This window comes from Carassius gibelio, chromosome A12, assembly GCF_023724105.1.
Source record: "Carassius gibelio isolate Cgi1373 ecotype wild population from Czech Republic chromosome A12, carGib1.2-hapl.c, whole genome shotgun sequence".
In the NCBI taxonomy this organism is placed as follows: domain Eukaryota; kingdom Metazoa; phylum Chordata; class Actinopteri; order Cypriniformes; family Cyprinidae; genus Carassius; species Carassius gibelio.
In genome coordinates this window covers 3,218,032-3,232,140 of record NC_068382.1, presented here as the reverse complement: position 1 = coordinate 3,232,140, position 14,109 = coordinate 3,218,032, and the positions used below count along the sequence as shown (strand labels likewise).

The following is a 14,109-nucleotide window of genomic DNA, read 5'->3' as shown; positions in this document are numbered from 1 at the left end:
AGAAAACTGAAATGAGTACATTTAGTACAGATCAGCCACCAGTGAGATCAGATATAACTTGAATAATGCTCAGTTGCATTGCTTTTAATAACCTTGTCTACAGTAGCCTAACTCATACAGACAATTCACTATCAGAGTGTTTGGGAATGTTGACAAAACATTTAGACACATAAAAGATATTTAGGAGTAGCAAAAACGCAAAGAATATAATCCCTAGTGATGTTCGGTTCTTGAACGAATCATTTTTTGAGCCGGTTCACATATCGAACTGAATCGAACTTTAGTTGGTGACGCAGGACGCACAGCATAAGTAGCACGTCCGACTCAAAATAACCGATTGAGTCGGTTGAACCAACAGTCGAAATTTGCCGTGGACCCAAAAATAACCGAATGAGCCGTGTCGATGTTTGCCGAGGATTACCGAAGATTCTGATGAGTGAGTTTACGATACTGTGCAAGCCTGGGGTGCGTACTGGAAATATGCTTTTTTAGGACTTTTATTTTATTAAAACCTTCAAAAACCTTTCTGTGGAGTGATGTAAATTAATCTTACAATGGATTATTTTGCATGCATATTATATTTAAAGTTACTTAAGCGAAAAATCAAGGAGTTTATAAGACTGGTTTATTCATTATTTATACTGTAGACATGTAGAACAATGTATCTGCGTTTTTGCATCAATGTCTGTAATATGTGCTGTAGGTGTGAAACTTGTAGGAATCTTATAAGTTGTAGGCTAGTCAATATTGGTCAGTCAGTCATATCTGACAAAGGATATGCGAATGAAACTGTGATCACAAACATCATTAACTTAATTCAGTGCTTCCCAGACCTTTCCTGGAGGCCCCCCTGCCCTGCACCTTTTATATGTTTCCCTTATCTAACACCTGATTCCACTCATCAGGTCATTACTGTTGACACGTATTGTTGACACGTCACCAATTACTTATTTGAATGTTTCATTGATACAACATGGCATTGAGTTGTTATAAAAGAAATGCCTAGAGACATTATTTCTTGATGATGTCAGGAACTGCTGAATTTGCTGGGAATTAAGGCCCCCTGTAGTGAATCCATTCATTTTTATAAGATAAATATCCAGATTTTCAATATTTGAGATACTGTCAAGTGCCCCTCAATAGGGTGTAGGTGTCCTTCATGCTTAATGGCATCTGAAGAGTGGTTTACTCCTCAGAACATTTATAAATTTTTGGTAAATTCCAATTCAATATCAGTCTCTGTGAATCATGTCCAGTTGCCGGATGTCCTCCTATCTTCTCCTTTGCTGCCATCTTCTTTTAGCACTCTTATCTTTCTTACTGTAGTCTTGTCTGTTTAACCTCCTCTTGTGGTTTAAAACCTTCTCTTCACACCATGTACGATCTCAGTAACCTTTGTCGTTAGTTGAAAAAATTAAGTTCATGAATTTACTTTTGACACCTTTTTGCTCATTTCATCCTTCCTACAGTATAAACAAAGGTAGTCATGCACATACATCAATATCATTTAAAGCATTTTAGGTACTTTCTAATCATATATCATTTTCATATTCAAGCGAATATGGCATCAACTTAAAAGTAAGCAAAATAAAATAACATTGAAACAGGTCCATATCCAAAACAATATATTTCAACAATTTGCACTGTGCTGTAAATGATGTATACACTGTATTGCTTCATATTACAGTAGTCTACTTGTATATTATGATATACAGTAAATATACTTTATGTTGCATACTGAAACACACGCCTTAACATATCTGTTTTGTGTGTAAATATATGAAGTGAGAGACTTTTGCTTTTCACTATAGCAATCATGTTGTTGTCAGAGCACTTTTAAAAAGCAGAATTGTTAATCCATTTACATAAATACTTTTGAGAGAATTAACTATAGAATTTGAGAAAGTTACAGACTTTTGCAGGTAAATACATTGTGTGGTTCTGTTTGTATTGTTTTGAGAAATGCAATGGTCTCGGACCGAGTGTGGTGAAATATTTCCATCTGAAACGGAATATTGAATATAGGGCATGGTTTTATTTTTTGCGCTCCTCCCCTCTCTGTGTTTAAGGATATTCTGCCCAAGCCACCACACTGACGTCATCAGCAAAGGAATGCCATTTCAGAGCGGAAGCAAATGTTAAGATTTTGATTAAAGATTACCAAAACAAACATTTTTAGCGGATTAACTTGCACGGGTTAATGGTTCACGTTAAGACTTGCAATGTGTGGTAGTAAAGCAAATGAAGTCACGGACTGTACGTAGTGTTAGCGCCACCCAGTGTACAAATATATAAACATAACATCCTTGAGCAAGCCATTCTAACATTTAATCCTTAAATGGGTCATTTGATTTTTAAGATCATTATTTTCTGTATTTGGTGTAACAGTATATATTGACATGATTTAATGTAAAAATAAAATAAAAATAATAAAAACCGTTCAGTTTAATCCTTAAAAAGTACTAGTATCTTTTTTGAAGGATATTGATCACACTGTATAACGTCATTGATATAGAAGAGAATGTTTTTATTTGCATTATTTACTTTTGCTTATTAATCCCGCGGGCCAGGCAGGAAAAGACCCGCCCCCTCCGGTGACACGATTGACGTTGATTTCTCTTCTACCGGTTCTATTGTCGCGCTAACGTTACTAGCATGCAGTTAGCTTTCCTGATCGAAGCAACTTCTTAAATTAGGCTTCCGTAGCTCACTCGGTGTCTACAGGCCTGAATAAGTAATTTCACCGTTGCTTACATCTAAATGTTTTTAGTTGCATGATCGATCTTGTTTGATATCGATTTATTCAATTGTAAGAAAGTATTGTTGTTTTTATAAGGGGAACGAGAGCTAGCTAGCTGCGTTAGCATTTCATATTTGTTCATATAGATATATTTAGCTGCATACTGCTATAGCAGTGATCAGTGTGTAATATGCGCTTGACTTTTCTTTAAATACTGAAATTATGATCAGGGTGTTTGATGTAGGCACATTAAGCATCGGACTTTGATCCGGTTAGGACAGCAATTTTAGCAGCTCGCCGTCTGTGAAAAAGCTTTGTCTTCGTGTTGTGGATTCGACAGAAACGCACAGCAGCCGGAGCTCCAAGCAGCACATCGGAGGTAAGGTGACCTCTAACAGGCCTGTTTAACAGCGCCGTGTGGTTATGAGACCGATAACCGCGTCTCTGCTCGGCTCCAGATGCGAGCAACTGTCCACTGAGCTAAAAATGTTTGCGTATCACAGTGAGATGTTGTTCTCATTATAGTAACGTACTCAATGCTACAACATGATAATGCCGAGGCAAATCACGTTCTTCACTTAAGTGGAAATTAGGACACACTAATATAAGGGGTAACTTTAACTGTATTTCTTTATGAGTAAATAGTTCTTACTTCGATTATATATATATATATATATATATATATATATATATATATATATATATATATATATATATATATATATATATATATATATATATATATATATATATATATATATATATATGCGGATGTATGGGTTCATGTGGTGACATTACTGATGTGAACTAATGATTTTTAACCGGAAAAGGCTCCTGTCCCGCCAGTTAAGAACTGTAACGTTAGTCGGCGACGACTGGACTGTCTAGGCTGCATCTTGCAATTCTCATAATACCTTCACGTGCTGAGTTGACGTCGATGACTATGCAACGTTTGACAGCATAAAATCAACATTTAACAAATAATCCAAAATGTGTGTGTGTATATATATATATATATATATTCAGTCCTGTGCAAAAATTTCACACACACAAAAAATATGGTTTTAAGTCAGTTATTTTTATCTTTTGCTGTAGTGTGTCAGTAGCAACTATCAGTTTACATTTCCACACATTATTTTAAGATTTTTGTTTGCACAAGGGGCCTAACAACAGCCAGAGCTCAACACAGATCTGATCTCACCATCATCTAGTCTGTCTGGAATAACATGAAGAAACAGAACAAACTGAGATGGACTAAATCCAGAAGATCTGTGGCACTTCAAGAAACCTACCTGAAAAACTATGCGCAAGTGAACCTGGGACAAAAGCTTTTTTTGACTCATGGTGTGGTCACACCAAATGTTGATTTAAATTAAGTTAATAAAAGTTAATTAATAAAATCTATTTATGGCATTATTTTTGATTGTATCCTCACTTTACAGCATTTTTACACAAGTGCCTAAAACTTTGCACCATACTGTAGCTTTGATATATATATATATATATATATATATATATATATATATATATATATATATATATATATATATATAAATTTCTGGCTCCAGACTGCGACCAAATGCTCACATTTTGCGACCATTTGTTCTGCCGGTGCAACATATTTTTGAGTGATCACACTGGTGCGACCACCACATTGCCCAACCATAGACTGTAAAAAAAATATATACGTAGTGTCCGTGACGTCACAGACGTCATAGACTCCTCATTAGCGGTTTTGAAGCCTAAAGTGTGTAGAGCGGGCCGTTGCCATCTTGGCGTCGCCGTGTGATTCTCCCGGATAATCGAAAATAAGCAAAAAGACGGGAGCTGATTGCTGAAGCCACGCCCACCTAGTGCGACGGCATTGTCAGCAGCGGCAATCCACCTGTCACTCAAATGGCCACGCCCTTAATTATGCAGAACTTTAAGTCTTAATATATCATTCATTTCAGGGTTTGTGCAACCTTTTGAGAGATAAATTCTAGCACTTTTCAGTGACTTTCAAGCATTTCACACAACTATTTCCAGCATTTTAAAGCTCCAAGGTGATCCAGTTTGAATGTTAATTTCAATGGCATGAACAAAATATACTTTGTGGTAAACAAACACTTATGTAAAATTATACATCAAATCAGTTATAACCAGTAGACAGCAACAGAGGATCACTCACTGGCTTTTATTAATCATTTATTGATACTTTTTCTCTATATTTTTAAATTATTACTATTATAAAATATCAAATCAAGAAATTGGAATTTGTCCGAATTTTAAACTTTTTGTGTATGAAGTAAGCAAAGTCACAAACATTTCTTCAATTTGCTACTAAATCACACACAATCACTGAAGTTAGTCAGTTCCATATGCTAGAAAAATAATGGTACATTCAATAAGAGTGGAATATATACATTTTCTGTATATAAAAAGTAATATTAATACTTTAAATATGGGGGTGGTTCTGTTACCCCTTTGTCCTTTTCTGTCTAATGTGCACATTTTTTCCCCACAGACACGCTGGATTGCTGGTGTTCTGATGTAGACATCTCCCTCTACCTCACGTCACTTTCTCCCTCTGTCCCAACGTCCTCTGAGACAGCTGAATACTTTGGAACCGCTGTAAAAGTTTTGATTTCAGCATGGTAGAGGAATAGCCTTAATTTCAAAGTATTCAGGGAACAGGCCATTGCAGAAAGGAAGCGATACTCTTTGACATTCAGGGGCTGGTTGAAAACTCATGGGATACGAACATGTCGGAGGTTGGAGAGCGTCGGCAAGTCAACACAGATTATGCTGTTTCTGTGCTGGAACAGCTGAAGTTTTTCTACGAGCAGAAGTTGTTGACTGACATAACTTTGCTGGTGGAGGACAGTGAGTTCCCCTGCCATAAAATGGTGCTGGCCACCTGCAGCTCTTACTTCAGGTGAGTGGAGCAGGTGTTTCTGAATGCCTGAATATTCAACTGATTAATCTAAAAAACATAAAAAAAATTCTATAAAGTTCAGTGTTTACTGGAAATTACATTTTTGATGATTACGTGTTTTCTATTTACTTCAACTGCTCAGTGCTCTGGTCATTTAAAAAATATGACCATTTCAGGGTAGACAAAATTGAGACAAGCAGGCCTGTGCAATTAATCAAAAATGTAAGCAAGCATGATTTATAAACCACAGAAAGCACAATTTCTCTGCAACTCCTCTCACGGTGCGTGTCTACTGAGCGACTTTGCAGATGTAAAGTAAATAATGCTGGGGCGGCAGATAACCTCCATGTGAAGCTGGTAGTGAGTGTGACATCTGTCATAAATGTTTTCAAATATGCTGATAGTGTCTTCATATTCATATTTCTGCTGGGTTAAGTACTTAAGTCATATTGTTTACACATTGGACAATTTATATGCAGTACTTTTTTGTTTTGTTTTGTATCGTAATATATTTTAAATATGCTTAATTCCTTTGATGCAAAGCTGAAATTTCAGCGTCATTACTTTAGCCTTCATTGTCACATGGTTCTAAAGAAATAATTCCAATATGCTGATTTGGTGCTCAAGAAACATTTCTTATTTTTATCGATGTTACCATTGAAATGTGTATGTGTTCAATGCTTCTTTTTCTTTTAAGCAAATATGCATTGAACTGATCAAAAGTGACAGTGAAAACATGATGTTACAAAAGATTATATTTCAAATAAATGCTGTATTTAGAGCTTTCTATTTATCAATGAATCCTGGAGAAAAAAGTGTTTCCATAAAATATTAAATGGCAAAAACTGTTTTTTACATGGATTAAAATAACCATTATTAATAATTAGCGCCAGAATGGAACCGACTGGCCTTACAATGCATTGTTCTAGTTTCTGTTATTTGAGAGACTAATCTGTTACCTTTTGAAATCAAAATTGTAATATTAATCATGATTTTTTTTTTTCTGTCCATATTGCACAGCCCGAATACCAATTGAAAATCACAATATGAGCATAGCTCACATAGCTTCACAAAAAATATTGCAACGTTAGCTAAATTTGATTCAACAAGCCAGTGAGTGGATGTCACTTTATTGCTCTGGACTCCAGCTGAACTGGAAGGTTTTGAGTTAGTCTTACTGTCTGAATTTCATCACCTGAAGTGCTGGTCACCACCCCAGTAGTTTATTCAAATGCTCTTTCTTTCTTTCTTTCTTTACTTTTGATAAAAAAATAAATGTAGTGAAGTTGAATACATAAGGGCCTACTTTTTATTCAACTATACGAGAAAGTAATTGTAATTTGTCACTTTCCACCTCTGATTTCAGGAAAGGGGTTTTGTAATCCTTAAAGGGATACTCCACCGTGTTTTCATATTAATCTATGTTTTTCCCTTACCTAAGACGAGTTGATACATACCTCTCTCGTCTCAGTGCGTGCACTCAATCGCTTTGGCGTGCGGTGACACTTTGAAACTTTGAAAGTACTTAGCTACAAATACAGTTACTCGCGTAGTGTAACTCGACCTAGGACGGTAACACAAAACAAAACGTTGCGCTAGAGGGAGCGGGGGCCGGTGAGAGGATTTTTCACGAGTGAAGATATGACTGCGCCAAGACGAAGTGCTTACAAGCACTTGCCATGGTATTCCGCCACACAATATAGTTATCCATTTTACACGCTTAGAAAAGCGCAACGTTTTGTTTTGTGTTACCGTTCTAGGTCGAGTTACACTACGCGAGTAACTGTATTTAAATAGGGAAAACGTGGAGGTGTTTGGTAGCTTCTCTGCTTGGCCCATATTGAATGAATGGGCTAAGCTAAGTGCTTTCAAAGTGTCACGGCGCGCCAAAGCAATTGAGTGCACGCACTGAGACGAGAGAGGTATGTATCAACTCGTCTTAGGTAAGGGAAAAACATAGATTAATATGAAAACACGGTGGAGTATCCCTTTAATTAGCTGTCCTTCTTTCAAAGTTTGGAGTTTATTTACCCCTTCACAACTTATTTTCTTTGACTATATGATTCACACAACAATGAAAATTCAGATATTTACTCCCTGTAATATTATTTTATGGTGTCCTTGTTACACAATACATGTACTTGGTTTAGTAATAACAACCATAAATTATGCATAATTATATGCAACTAACTTTAAACCAAACCCTCATCCTAACCATAACCATGTAGTAAGTACATGTAGTTAATTAATATTATTCAGTATCTAAAAGGACACAAGGACACCATTAACAAGGATATAACATGGACACAGGCTGGGACAAAGTCAGACCTCTAGTAAAGTACATGTTCTTTTGGGTTTTGTAAATTATAATCATTTTCTTTAGAATCGTGAGAACTTTAATAGATCATCAGTTGACTCATTTGAGAGTGCACATTTATTTTCGAGGGTCTTTGTTTTAACCAGTGTTGCTTTTGCTTTTTCTCTGTTTCTGTAGGGCCATGTTTATGAGTGGACTCAGTGAGAGCAAACAGACACATGTTCATCTTAGAAATGTTGACCCCATCACACTGCAGACCATCATAACCTATGCTTACACCGGGATCTTAGTCATCAACGACACCACTGTTGAACCTCTCTATGAGACGGCATGTTTTCTTCAGGTTAGGAAGACATGCACACATTCTTCCATGGGTAAACGTTAAAGGAACACTCCACTTGTTTTGAAAATAGGCTCATTTTACAACTCTCCTATAGTTCAACAGTGGAGTTTTACTGTATTGGAATCCATTTAGTCGATCTCCGGTTATGGCGGTAGCACTTTTAGCTTAGCTTAGCATAGATAATTGAATCTGATAAGACTGTTAGCATCTCGCTCAAAATTAACATATAGTTTATATATTTTTCCTATTTAAAACTTAACTGTTCTGTAGTTACATCGTGTACTAAGAATGACGGAAATTGAAAAGTTGTGATTTTCTAGGCCAATATGGCTAGGAACTATACTCTCATTCCGTGTTATAATCAAGGAACTTTTGCTGCCGTACCATGGGTGCAGCAGGTGCAGTGATATTACGCAGTGCCTGAAAATAGTCCCCAGCAACTCTGCTATTGCTGCAACTACACAAACTGGCTGGGGACTTATTTCAGGCACTGCTGCACCCATGGTATGGCAGCAAAAGTTCCTTGATTATAACGAATGAAAGCATGGTTCCTAGCATTATCAGCCTAGAAACTCACAGCTTTTCTTAGTACATGATGTAACTAGTAACTAGTTAAGTTTTAAATAAGAAAAATATGTAAACTCTTTGGTAACTTTTGAGCGAGATCGGTCTTATCTGATTCAATGATATATACTAAGCTAAACTAAAAGTGCTACCGCCATAACCAGAGATTGACTGAATGGATTCCAAAATGGTAAAACTCAACTGTTGAACTCTAGGAGAGTTGGAAAATTAAACAGCCAATGAAGGAAATGACTGATCAAAATGGAATTTCAGTGACCTTTTAGAAGTGGGACAGTTAAAAACAATCTTAACATTTGCAATATTGTTAATCAGATTTATGCCTACTTATTTCTGACTTTCATTGTCTTTCAGGTGGAGGATGTTTTACTGCAGTGTCGAGAATACTTGGTCAAAAAAATCACTGCTGAAAACTGCGTCCGCATGCTAAGCATTGGTGATTTGTTTAGTTGCACAGAGTTGAAGCAAAGTGCTAAGCGCATGGTGGAGCACAAATTTCCTGTCGTCTACCGACAGGAGGCTTTCCTGCAGCTCTCGCACGAGCTTTTGCTGGACCTCCTGAGCAGCGACAATCTCAATGTGGAGAAAGAGGAAACGGTACGTGAGGCGGCCATGCTTTGGCTGGAATACAACATGGAAGCACGTTCTCCGTATCTGTCCTCCGTCCTTAGCCAGATTCGAATTGATGCGCTTTCTGAGGTGACCCAACGTGCCTGGTTCAAAGGTCTTCCACCGAACGACAAATCAGTGGTAGTGCAAGGCCTGTACAAGTCTATGCCAAAGTTTTTTAAGCCCAGACTGGGAATGACCAAGGAAGAAATGCTTATTTTTGTAGAGGCTGAACCACCGGCTGAAAGCCACCCAGTCGTTATAGGTCCACGTCACACAGTGGTCTGTTACAGCCCTCAAGCAGAGAAGGTTTATAAACTGTGTAACCTGCCCGGAGACTTGCAGAAGGTTGGGACATTGGTCACCCCAGACAATGATGTGTTTATTGCCGGTGGACAGATACCACTGAAGAGCACTCTAGCTACCCATGGCAGCAAAAGTGGCAAGCTCCAGGCTGCCTACTGTTCAGTGGACAGCTTCTACTGGCTGGATGCCCAGCAGAATGCATGGGTGGCCAAAACGCCGATGCTATACGCTCGTACTAAACCATCACTGGTGTATTGTCAGGGTTTCATTTACGCTATTGCTGGTGATAATGTGGGTGGTGAGTTGAATAAGCGCACAGTGGAACGCTACGATTGCGAGCGGGACGAATGGAGCTTGAGCAGTCCTCTTCCCTGCGCGTGGAGTTGGAGCACAGCAGTAACAGCCCGGGACTGCATCTATGTCATGACACACGACCTCATGTACTGCTACTTCCCTCGAGCTGACACTTGGGTGGAAATGGCCATGCGGCAGACTAGTCGCTGCTTTGCTTCAGCTGCTGCGCTGGGAGACTTCATCTTCTATATTGGTGGTCTGCATGTTGTGGGCAACTCGGGTTTGCGTCTGCCAACAAGCACTATTGATGGCTCCTCTGTTACGGTAGAAATATATGATGTCAACAAAAACGAATGGCGTCTGGCTGCTAACATCCCAGCCAAGAGGTATTCTGACCCCTGTGTGCGTGCCGTGGTGCTACTGAATACGCTATGCATCTTTATACGTGAGACGCACTTAAACGAGCGGGCGAAGTATGCTCTCTATCAGTACGACCTGGAGCTTGATTGCTGGTCCTTGCGGCAGGCAGTGTCAGAACGTGTGCTCTGGGATCTTGGCAAAGATTTCCGTTGTGCTGTGGGTAAATTATACCCTTCCTGCCTTGATGAATCTCCCTGGAAGCCACCCACTTACCTCTTCTCTCCTGATGGAGCGGAGGAGTTTGAGGTGGATGAGGACATGGTGTCACTGCCTCATGTATAGTTAATGGAGTCGGCTTCAAATTTAACCTGTAATTTATCCACTGTTCTGGAATAATGCTCTTCTCTTTTGAGAGGAAAGGTGACGGTCTTCCGTTAATGATTAGCGTGCTTATGGATATCAAAAATTTAATTGGAATCTCACATTTTTAATTCAGTTTTGACCCCTCTTCAACACTTGAAATTTTTATCATTCTCATAGCAAGTTTGAGAACATAAATATTTAATTTCTCTCATCATTACCAGTTGGAGGTACGGTTTTAACAATTTGGTTGTGCGAATGATGCACAACCTCCTTTGGTTGGAAACGGCAACTGTACATTGGGAGTTCTTAAATTTCTCACTTTTTTTTTTTTTTGTCCTGTTCATCTTCCAGAAATCAATTGCTCACCTTTCTCTTAAATGTCACCAGAATAACAAGAGGTTCAAGGGGTTGGCGAGATATTTTGTACTGATTGTCACTTGATGTTTTGGATTCGCCGCTGGTTTGGTGACTTGCTTGACATTGATTTTGTTATTGTCATTGTTGTGCTGTATTTTCATTGTTCACTTTCTCTGTAGTCTGTCTGTTGACCCATCTTGGATATGACATAATTTGACCTCTTAAAAGGATAGGTTTCACATTTACAACCACAGATACACTAGCGATACCTCAGGGTGCTTTCCAGTCTGGTTTCTTGCTCGGTTTACTGTATCATTTATTTCTCATTCCCTCACTCATATATATATCCCCTATGAAACGAATGCAGGAAATACAAGCAACAGTATTCATTCTCCATCATGTTCAGATGTATGTATGTTTATGTACTGAAGCTGTGGAACTTAAATGAAACCAAGTTAAAATAAATAAAACAAGCTTTACTCTTGAGTCACCATGAAGCATCTTCAAATTGCCCTTAATGCTTTGTTGCCCTGGGTCATAACGTTTGTTCTAATATTATGGTTATTTTAATGTAAAAAAATAAATAAAAAAATAATAAATCTTTGCTGGTGTATTTGTGCAATAGTGGGTACAAAGCTGTTATTTTCTGCCAAAACTGAACCCTTCTTTTTGGATTTCATACTATTATTTGTAATCACTTGTTATAAAATAATATTTAGACTCTTTTTGTTGCTTGGGTCATTTAGGTGAGGGTGGTACAACAGTTGTAAATATACTTGATCCAAATTTCTCATCAGTACCTTTGCAAAACTCGCGGGGAGGAAATGCCGCTCTGCCATTTTTTTCCTCAACATAAAAATGTGTTAAGCGATTGTGGGACTTTTCACACTGTGCTTATTCCTCGGATATCGTTGTTCTAAACCCTGCTTTTAAGCCCAGGTAAAAGTATGTTTCACCTTTTGTAATTTAGAAGAAGTGTTAGCGCTGCTTTTTTTTTTTTTTTGGCTGGGGATATAAATCCTTGCTCTGGAACTAGATAGCAACACTTTTGTGTTAACGCCGCATTGTGGGGCCAAATGTGTGCCAGTGTTAAAATGTTAAGGCTAGATGCTTAGCAACAGACAGCCTCATATTTATGTGCTTCGGACAGTCACAGAAACATTTTGCATTGTATAAACAATTGTTTCAGTGTTCATTTTAGGGAAACGTGAATTGGAGTGAAGAGACTTTTTTATTATTACCTTAATGGTCAGAAATTCATTCAGGGAAAACTTGATGGTACAGTCAGCAGTTTGGCCAATTGAGGATACGCAATGCATGTAAACTTGTTGTGTGTGGCTTTTGTCCTAAAAATGGAAAAAATAATGTTATCCGAGGGTTTAGGAATGTACAGTGTGAATCTTAAAAATTATTAATCCTGGCCTGGGTAAATTTTGAGCAGTGCAAGATAACACAGGACTCCGTCTACCTGGGGTTTAGAGTGACCCTGGGTTAACCATTTCTTGCAAGAGAGACAACAAAATTTTTGCATGAACAGGTTTTAATGTTTTGAGACATTGGGCCCAGACTTTGACTGCTAACAGCTTGACAGCTGATAACTTGCCAGTATTTCATCCAGATGTGGTTAAGCTTTTGGCAGTTTTAAAATAGACAGTAATTACCTATTTATTAGTGAGGTATTTATAAAGTCAGTTGTTCTAAAAAATGTATTGCGTCATTATAAGATATTATATTTGCACAGTTGCTTGACAGATATGAATGCACGCCTGCCTCCAAACTATTTTAAAACAGAATACAATAAGATTCTAGTTGATTAATTCTAAATTCAAATATGATTACATGGATAGCAAATATGTTGTGTAACTTATTTGTATGAGAAAAAAAAAATTGGACAGATTTAATTCTATGTGCCTCAATTTTACTGGAGTGCAGTTGAATCATATTGAATATGGTTTGCTAATGTAATAAAAATAAACAAATTCCATGTCTTGTTTGCATATGTATTCAGACTCTTTAAATACTCTGGTAGCTACTTATCGAGTATTGACAGTAGACAGATAGGGGTTTCTAATATATATATATATTATTATTTTTTAATTATTATTATGTGGCAAAGACCAAAATAAATCCCTGACTAAAACACCATCTTTATATTGTCTGATGGAAAGTTTTGAAGGTTAGGACATTTTCTGGATGAAACACAGTATACTGTATAAGAAGTCAATTTACTGCAGTGCGTCTGTCAACAAAAGTGAATTACCTTAGTATGTCATAGTTGGTAAAGACATTTTTGTCTGATCTGACAAGAAATATCCTGTTCAATTATAATGGTTGGTGCTGCTTCTCTGCAGTTCACCCCACTCATTTTCTGTAGGGTTCAGGTCAGGGGACTGGAATGGCCATGGCAGAATATTTGTTTTTGCTCAAAACTCATTTTTGTTTTTATTTTTGATGTTTGTGGATCTTTGTCCTGTTGGAAGATCCAACCATGGCCCATTATAAAATTTCTAGCATGGACAGTCAGTTTAAATTTGTATCTGTTGGTATTTTATAGAATCCACAATGCTGTCTGTCTTAACAAAATAGCCAGGATGTCTGGCAGAAAACTAGACCCACAACATTAAAGATACAGCAGTATATTTCACTGCACACATGAGGTACTTTTTTTTACTCATTATTGCTGGTGCAGAACCAAGTGTCTGCGTTGTTGAGGATGGGATCATTAAGATGAGTGGTCCTTTACAACAGTATGTCTTATTCCTCAGCAAACTTTTGTTACCAGGATCATATACAATGTACACATAATTATTAGGCAAGTTTTTTTCCAAGCAGTTTACCAATTCCAAACCACACCTATCTTAATAACTCCTATTGATTTTGTATATAATAATTTATAAATTAGTTCACAAACTTTCAAGTGT

The 14,109-nt window shown here is 37.5% G+C and overlaps 1 protein-coding gene across 2 annotated transcripts; it reads left to right on the top strand.

The window, feature by feature from the left end:
* Positions 1-316: 316 nt before the first annotated feature.
* Positions 317-11,792, top strand: kbtbd2 (kelch repeat and BTB (POZ) domain containing 2). Of its 2 annotated transcripts, none has more exons than XM_052612168.1 (4): positions 317-465; positions 5,247-5,657; positions 8,152-8,317; positions 9,254-11,792. In XM_052612168.1, the coding sequence occupies exons 2-4, from the start codon at positions 5,485-5,487 to the stop codon at positions 10,808-10,810; spliced, it is 1,896 nt and encodes a 631-aa protein (XP_052468128.1). In that variant the 5' UTR covers positions 317-465; positions 5,247-5,484; the 3' UTR covers positions 10,811-11,792. The 2 variants fall into 2 exon arrangements, with proteins under 2 accessions (XP_052468128.1, XP_052468127.1); XM_052612167.1 differs by lacking the exon at positions 317-465 and adding an exon at positions 2,630-3,119.
* Positions 11,793-14,109: the final 2,317 nt, after the last annotated feature.

What these genes read in the sequence shown, in the direction of transcription:
- kbtbd2 (XM_052612168.1), top strand. Translation starts at nt 5,485, where the DNA reads ATGTCGGAGGTTGGAGAGCGTCGGCAAGTCAACACAGATTATGCTGTT. An exon ending in ACCTGCAGCTCTTACTTCAG is followed by an intron (nt 5,658 to 8,151) that starts GTGAGTGGAGCA and finishes CTGTTTCTGTAG; the next exon opens with GGCCATGTTTATGAGTGGAC. An exon ending in AGACGGCATGTTTTCTTCAG is followed by an intron (nt 8,318 to 9,253) that starts GTTAGGAAGACA and finishes ATTGTCTTTCAG; the next exon opens with GTGGAGGATGTTTTACTGCA.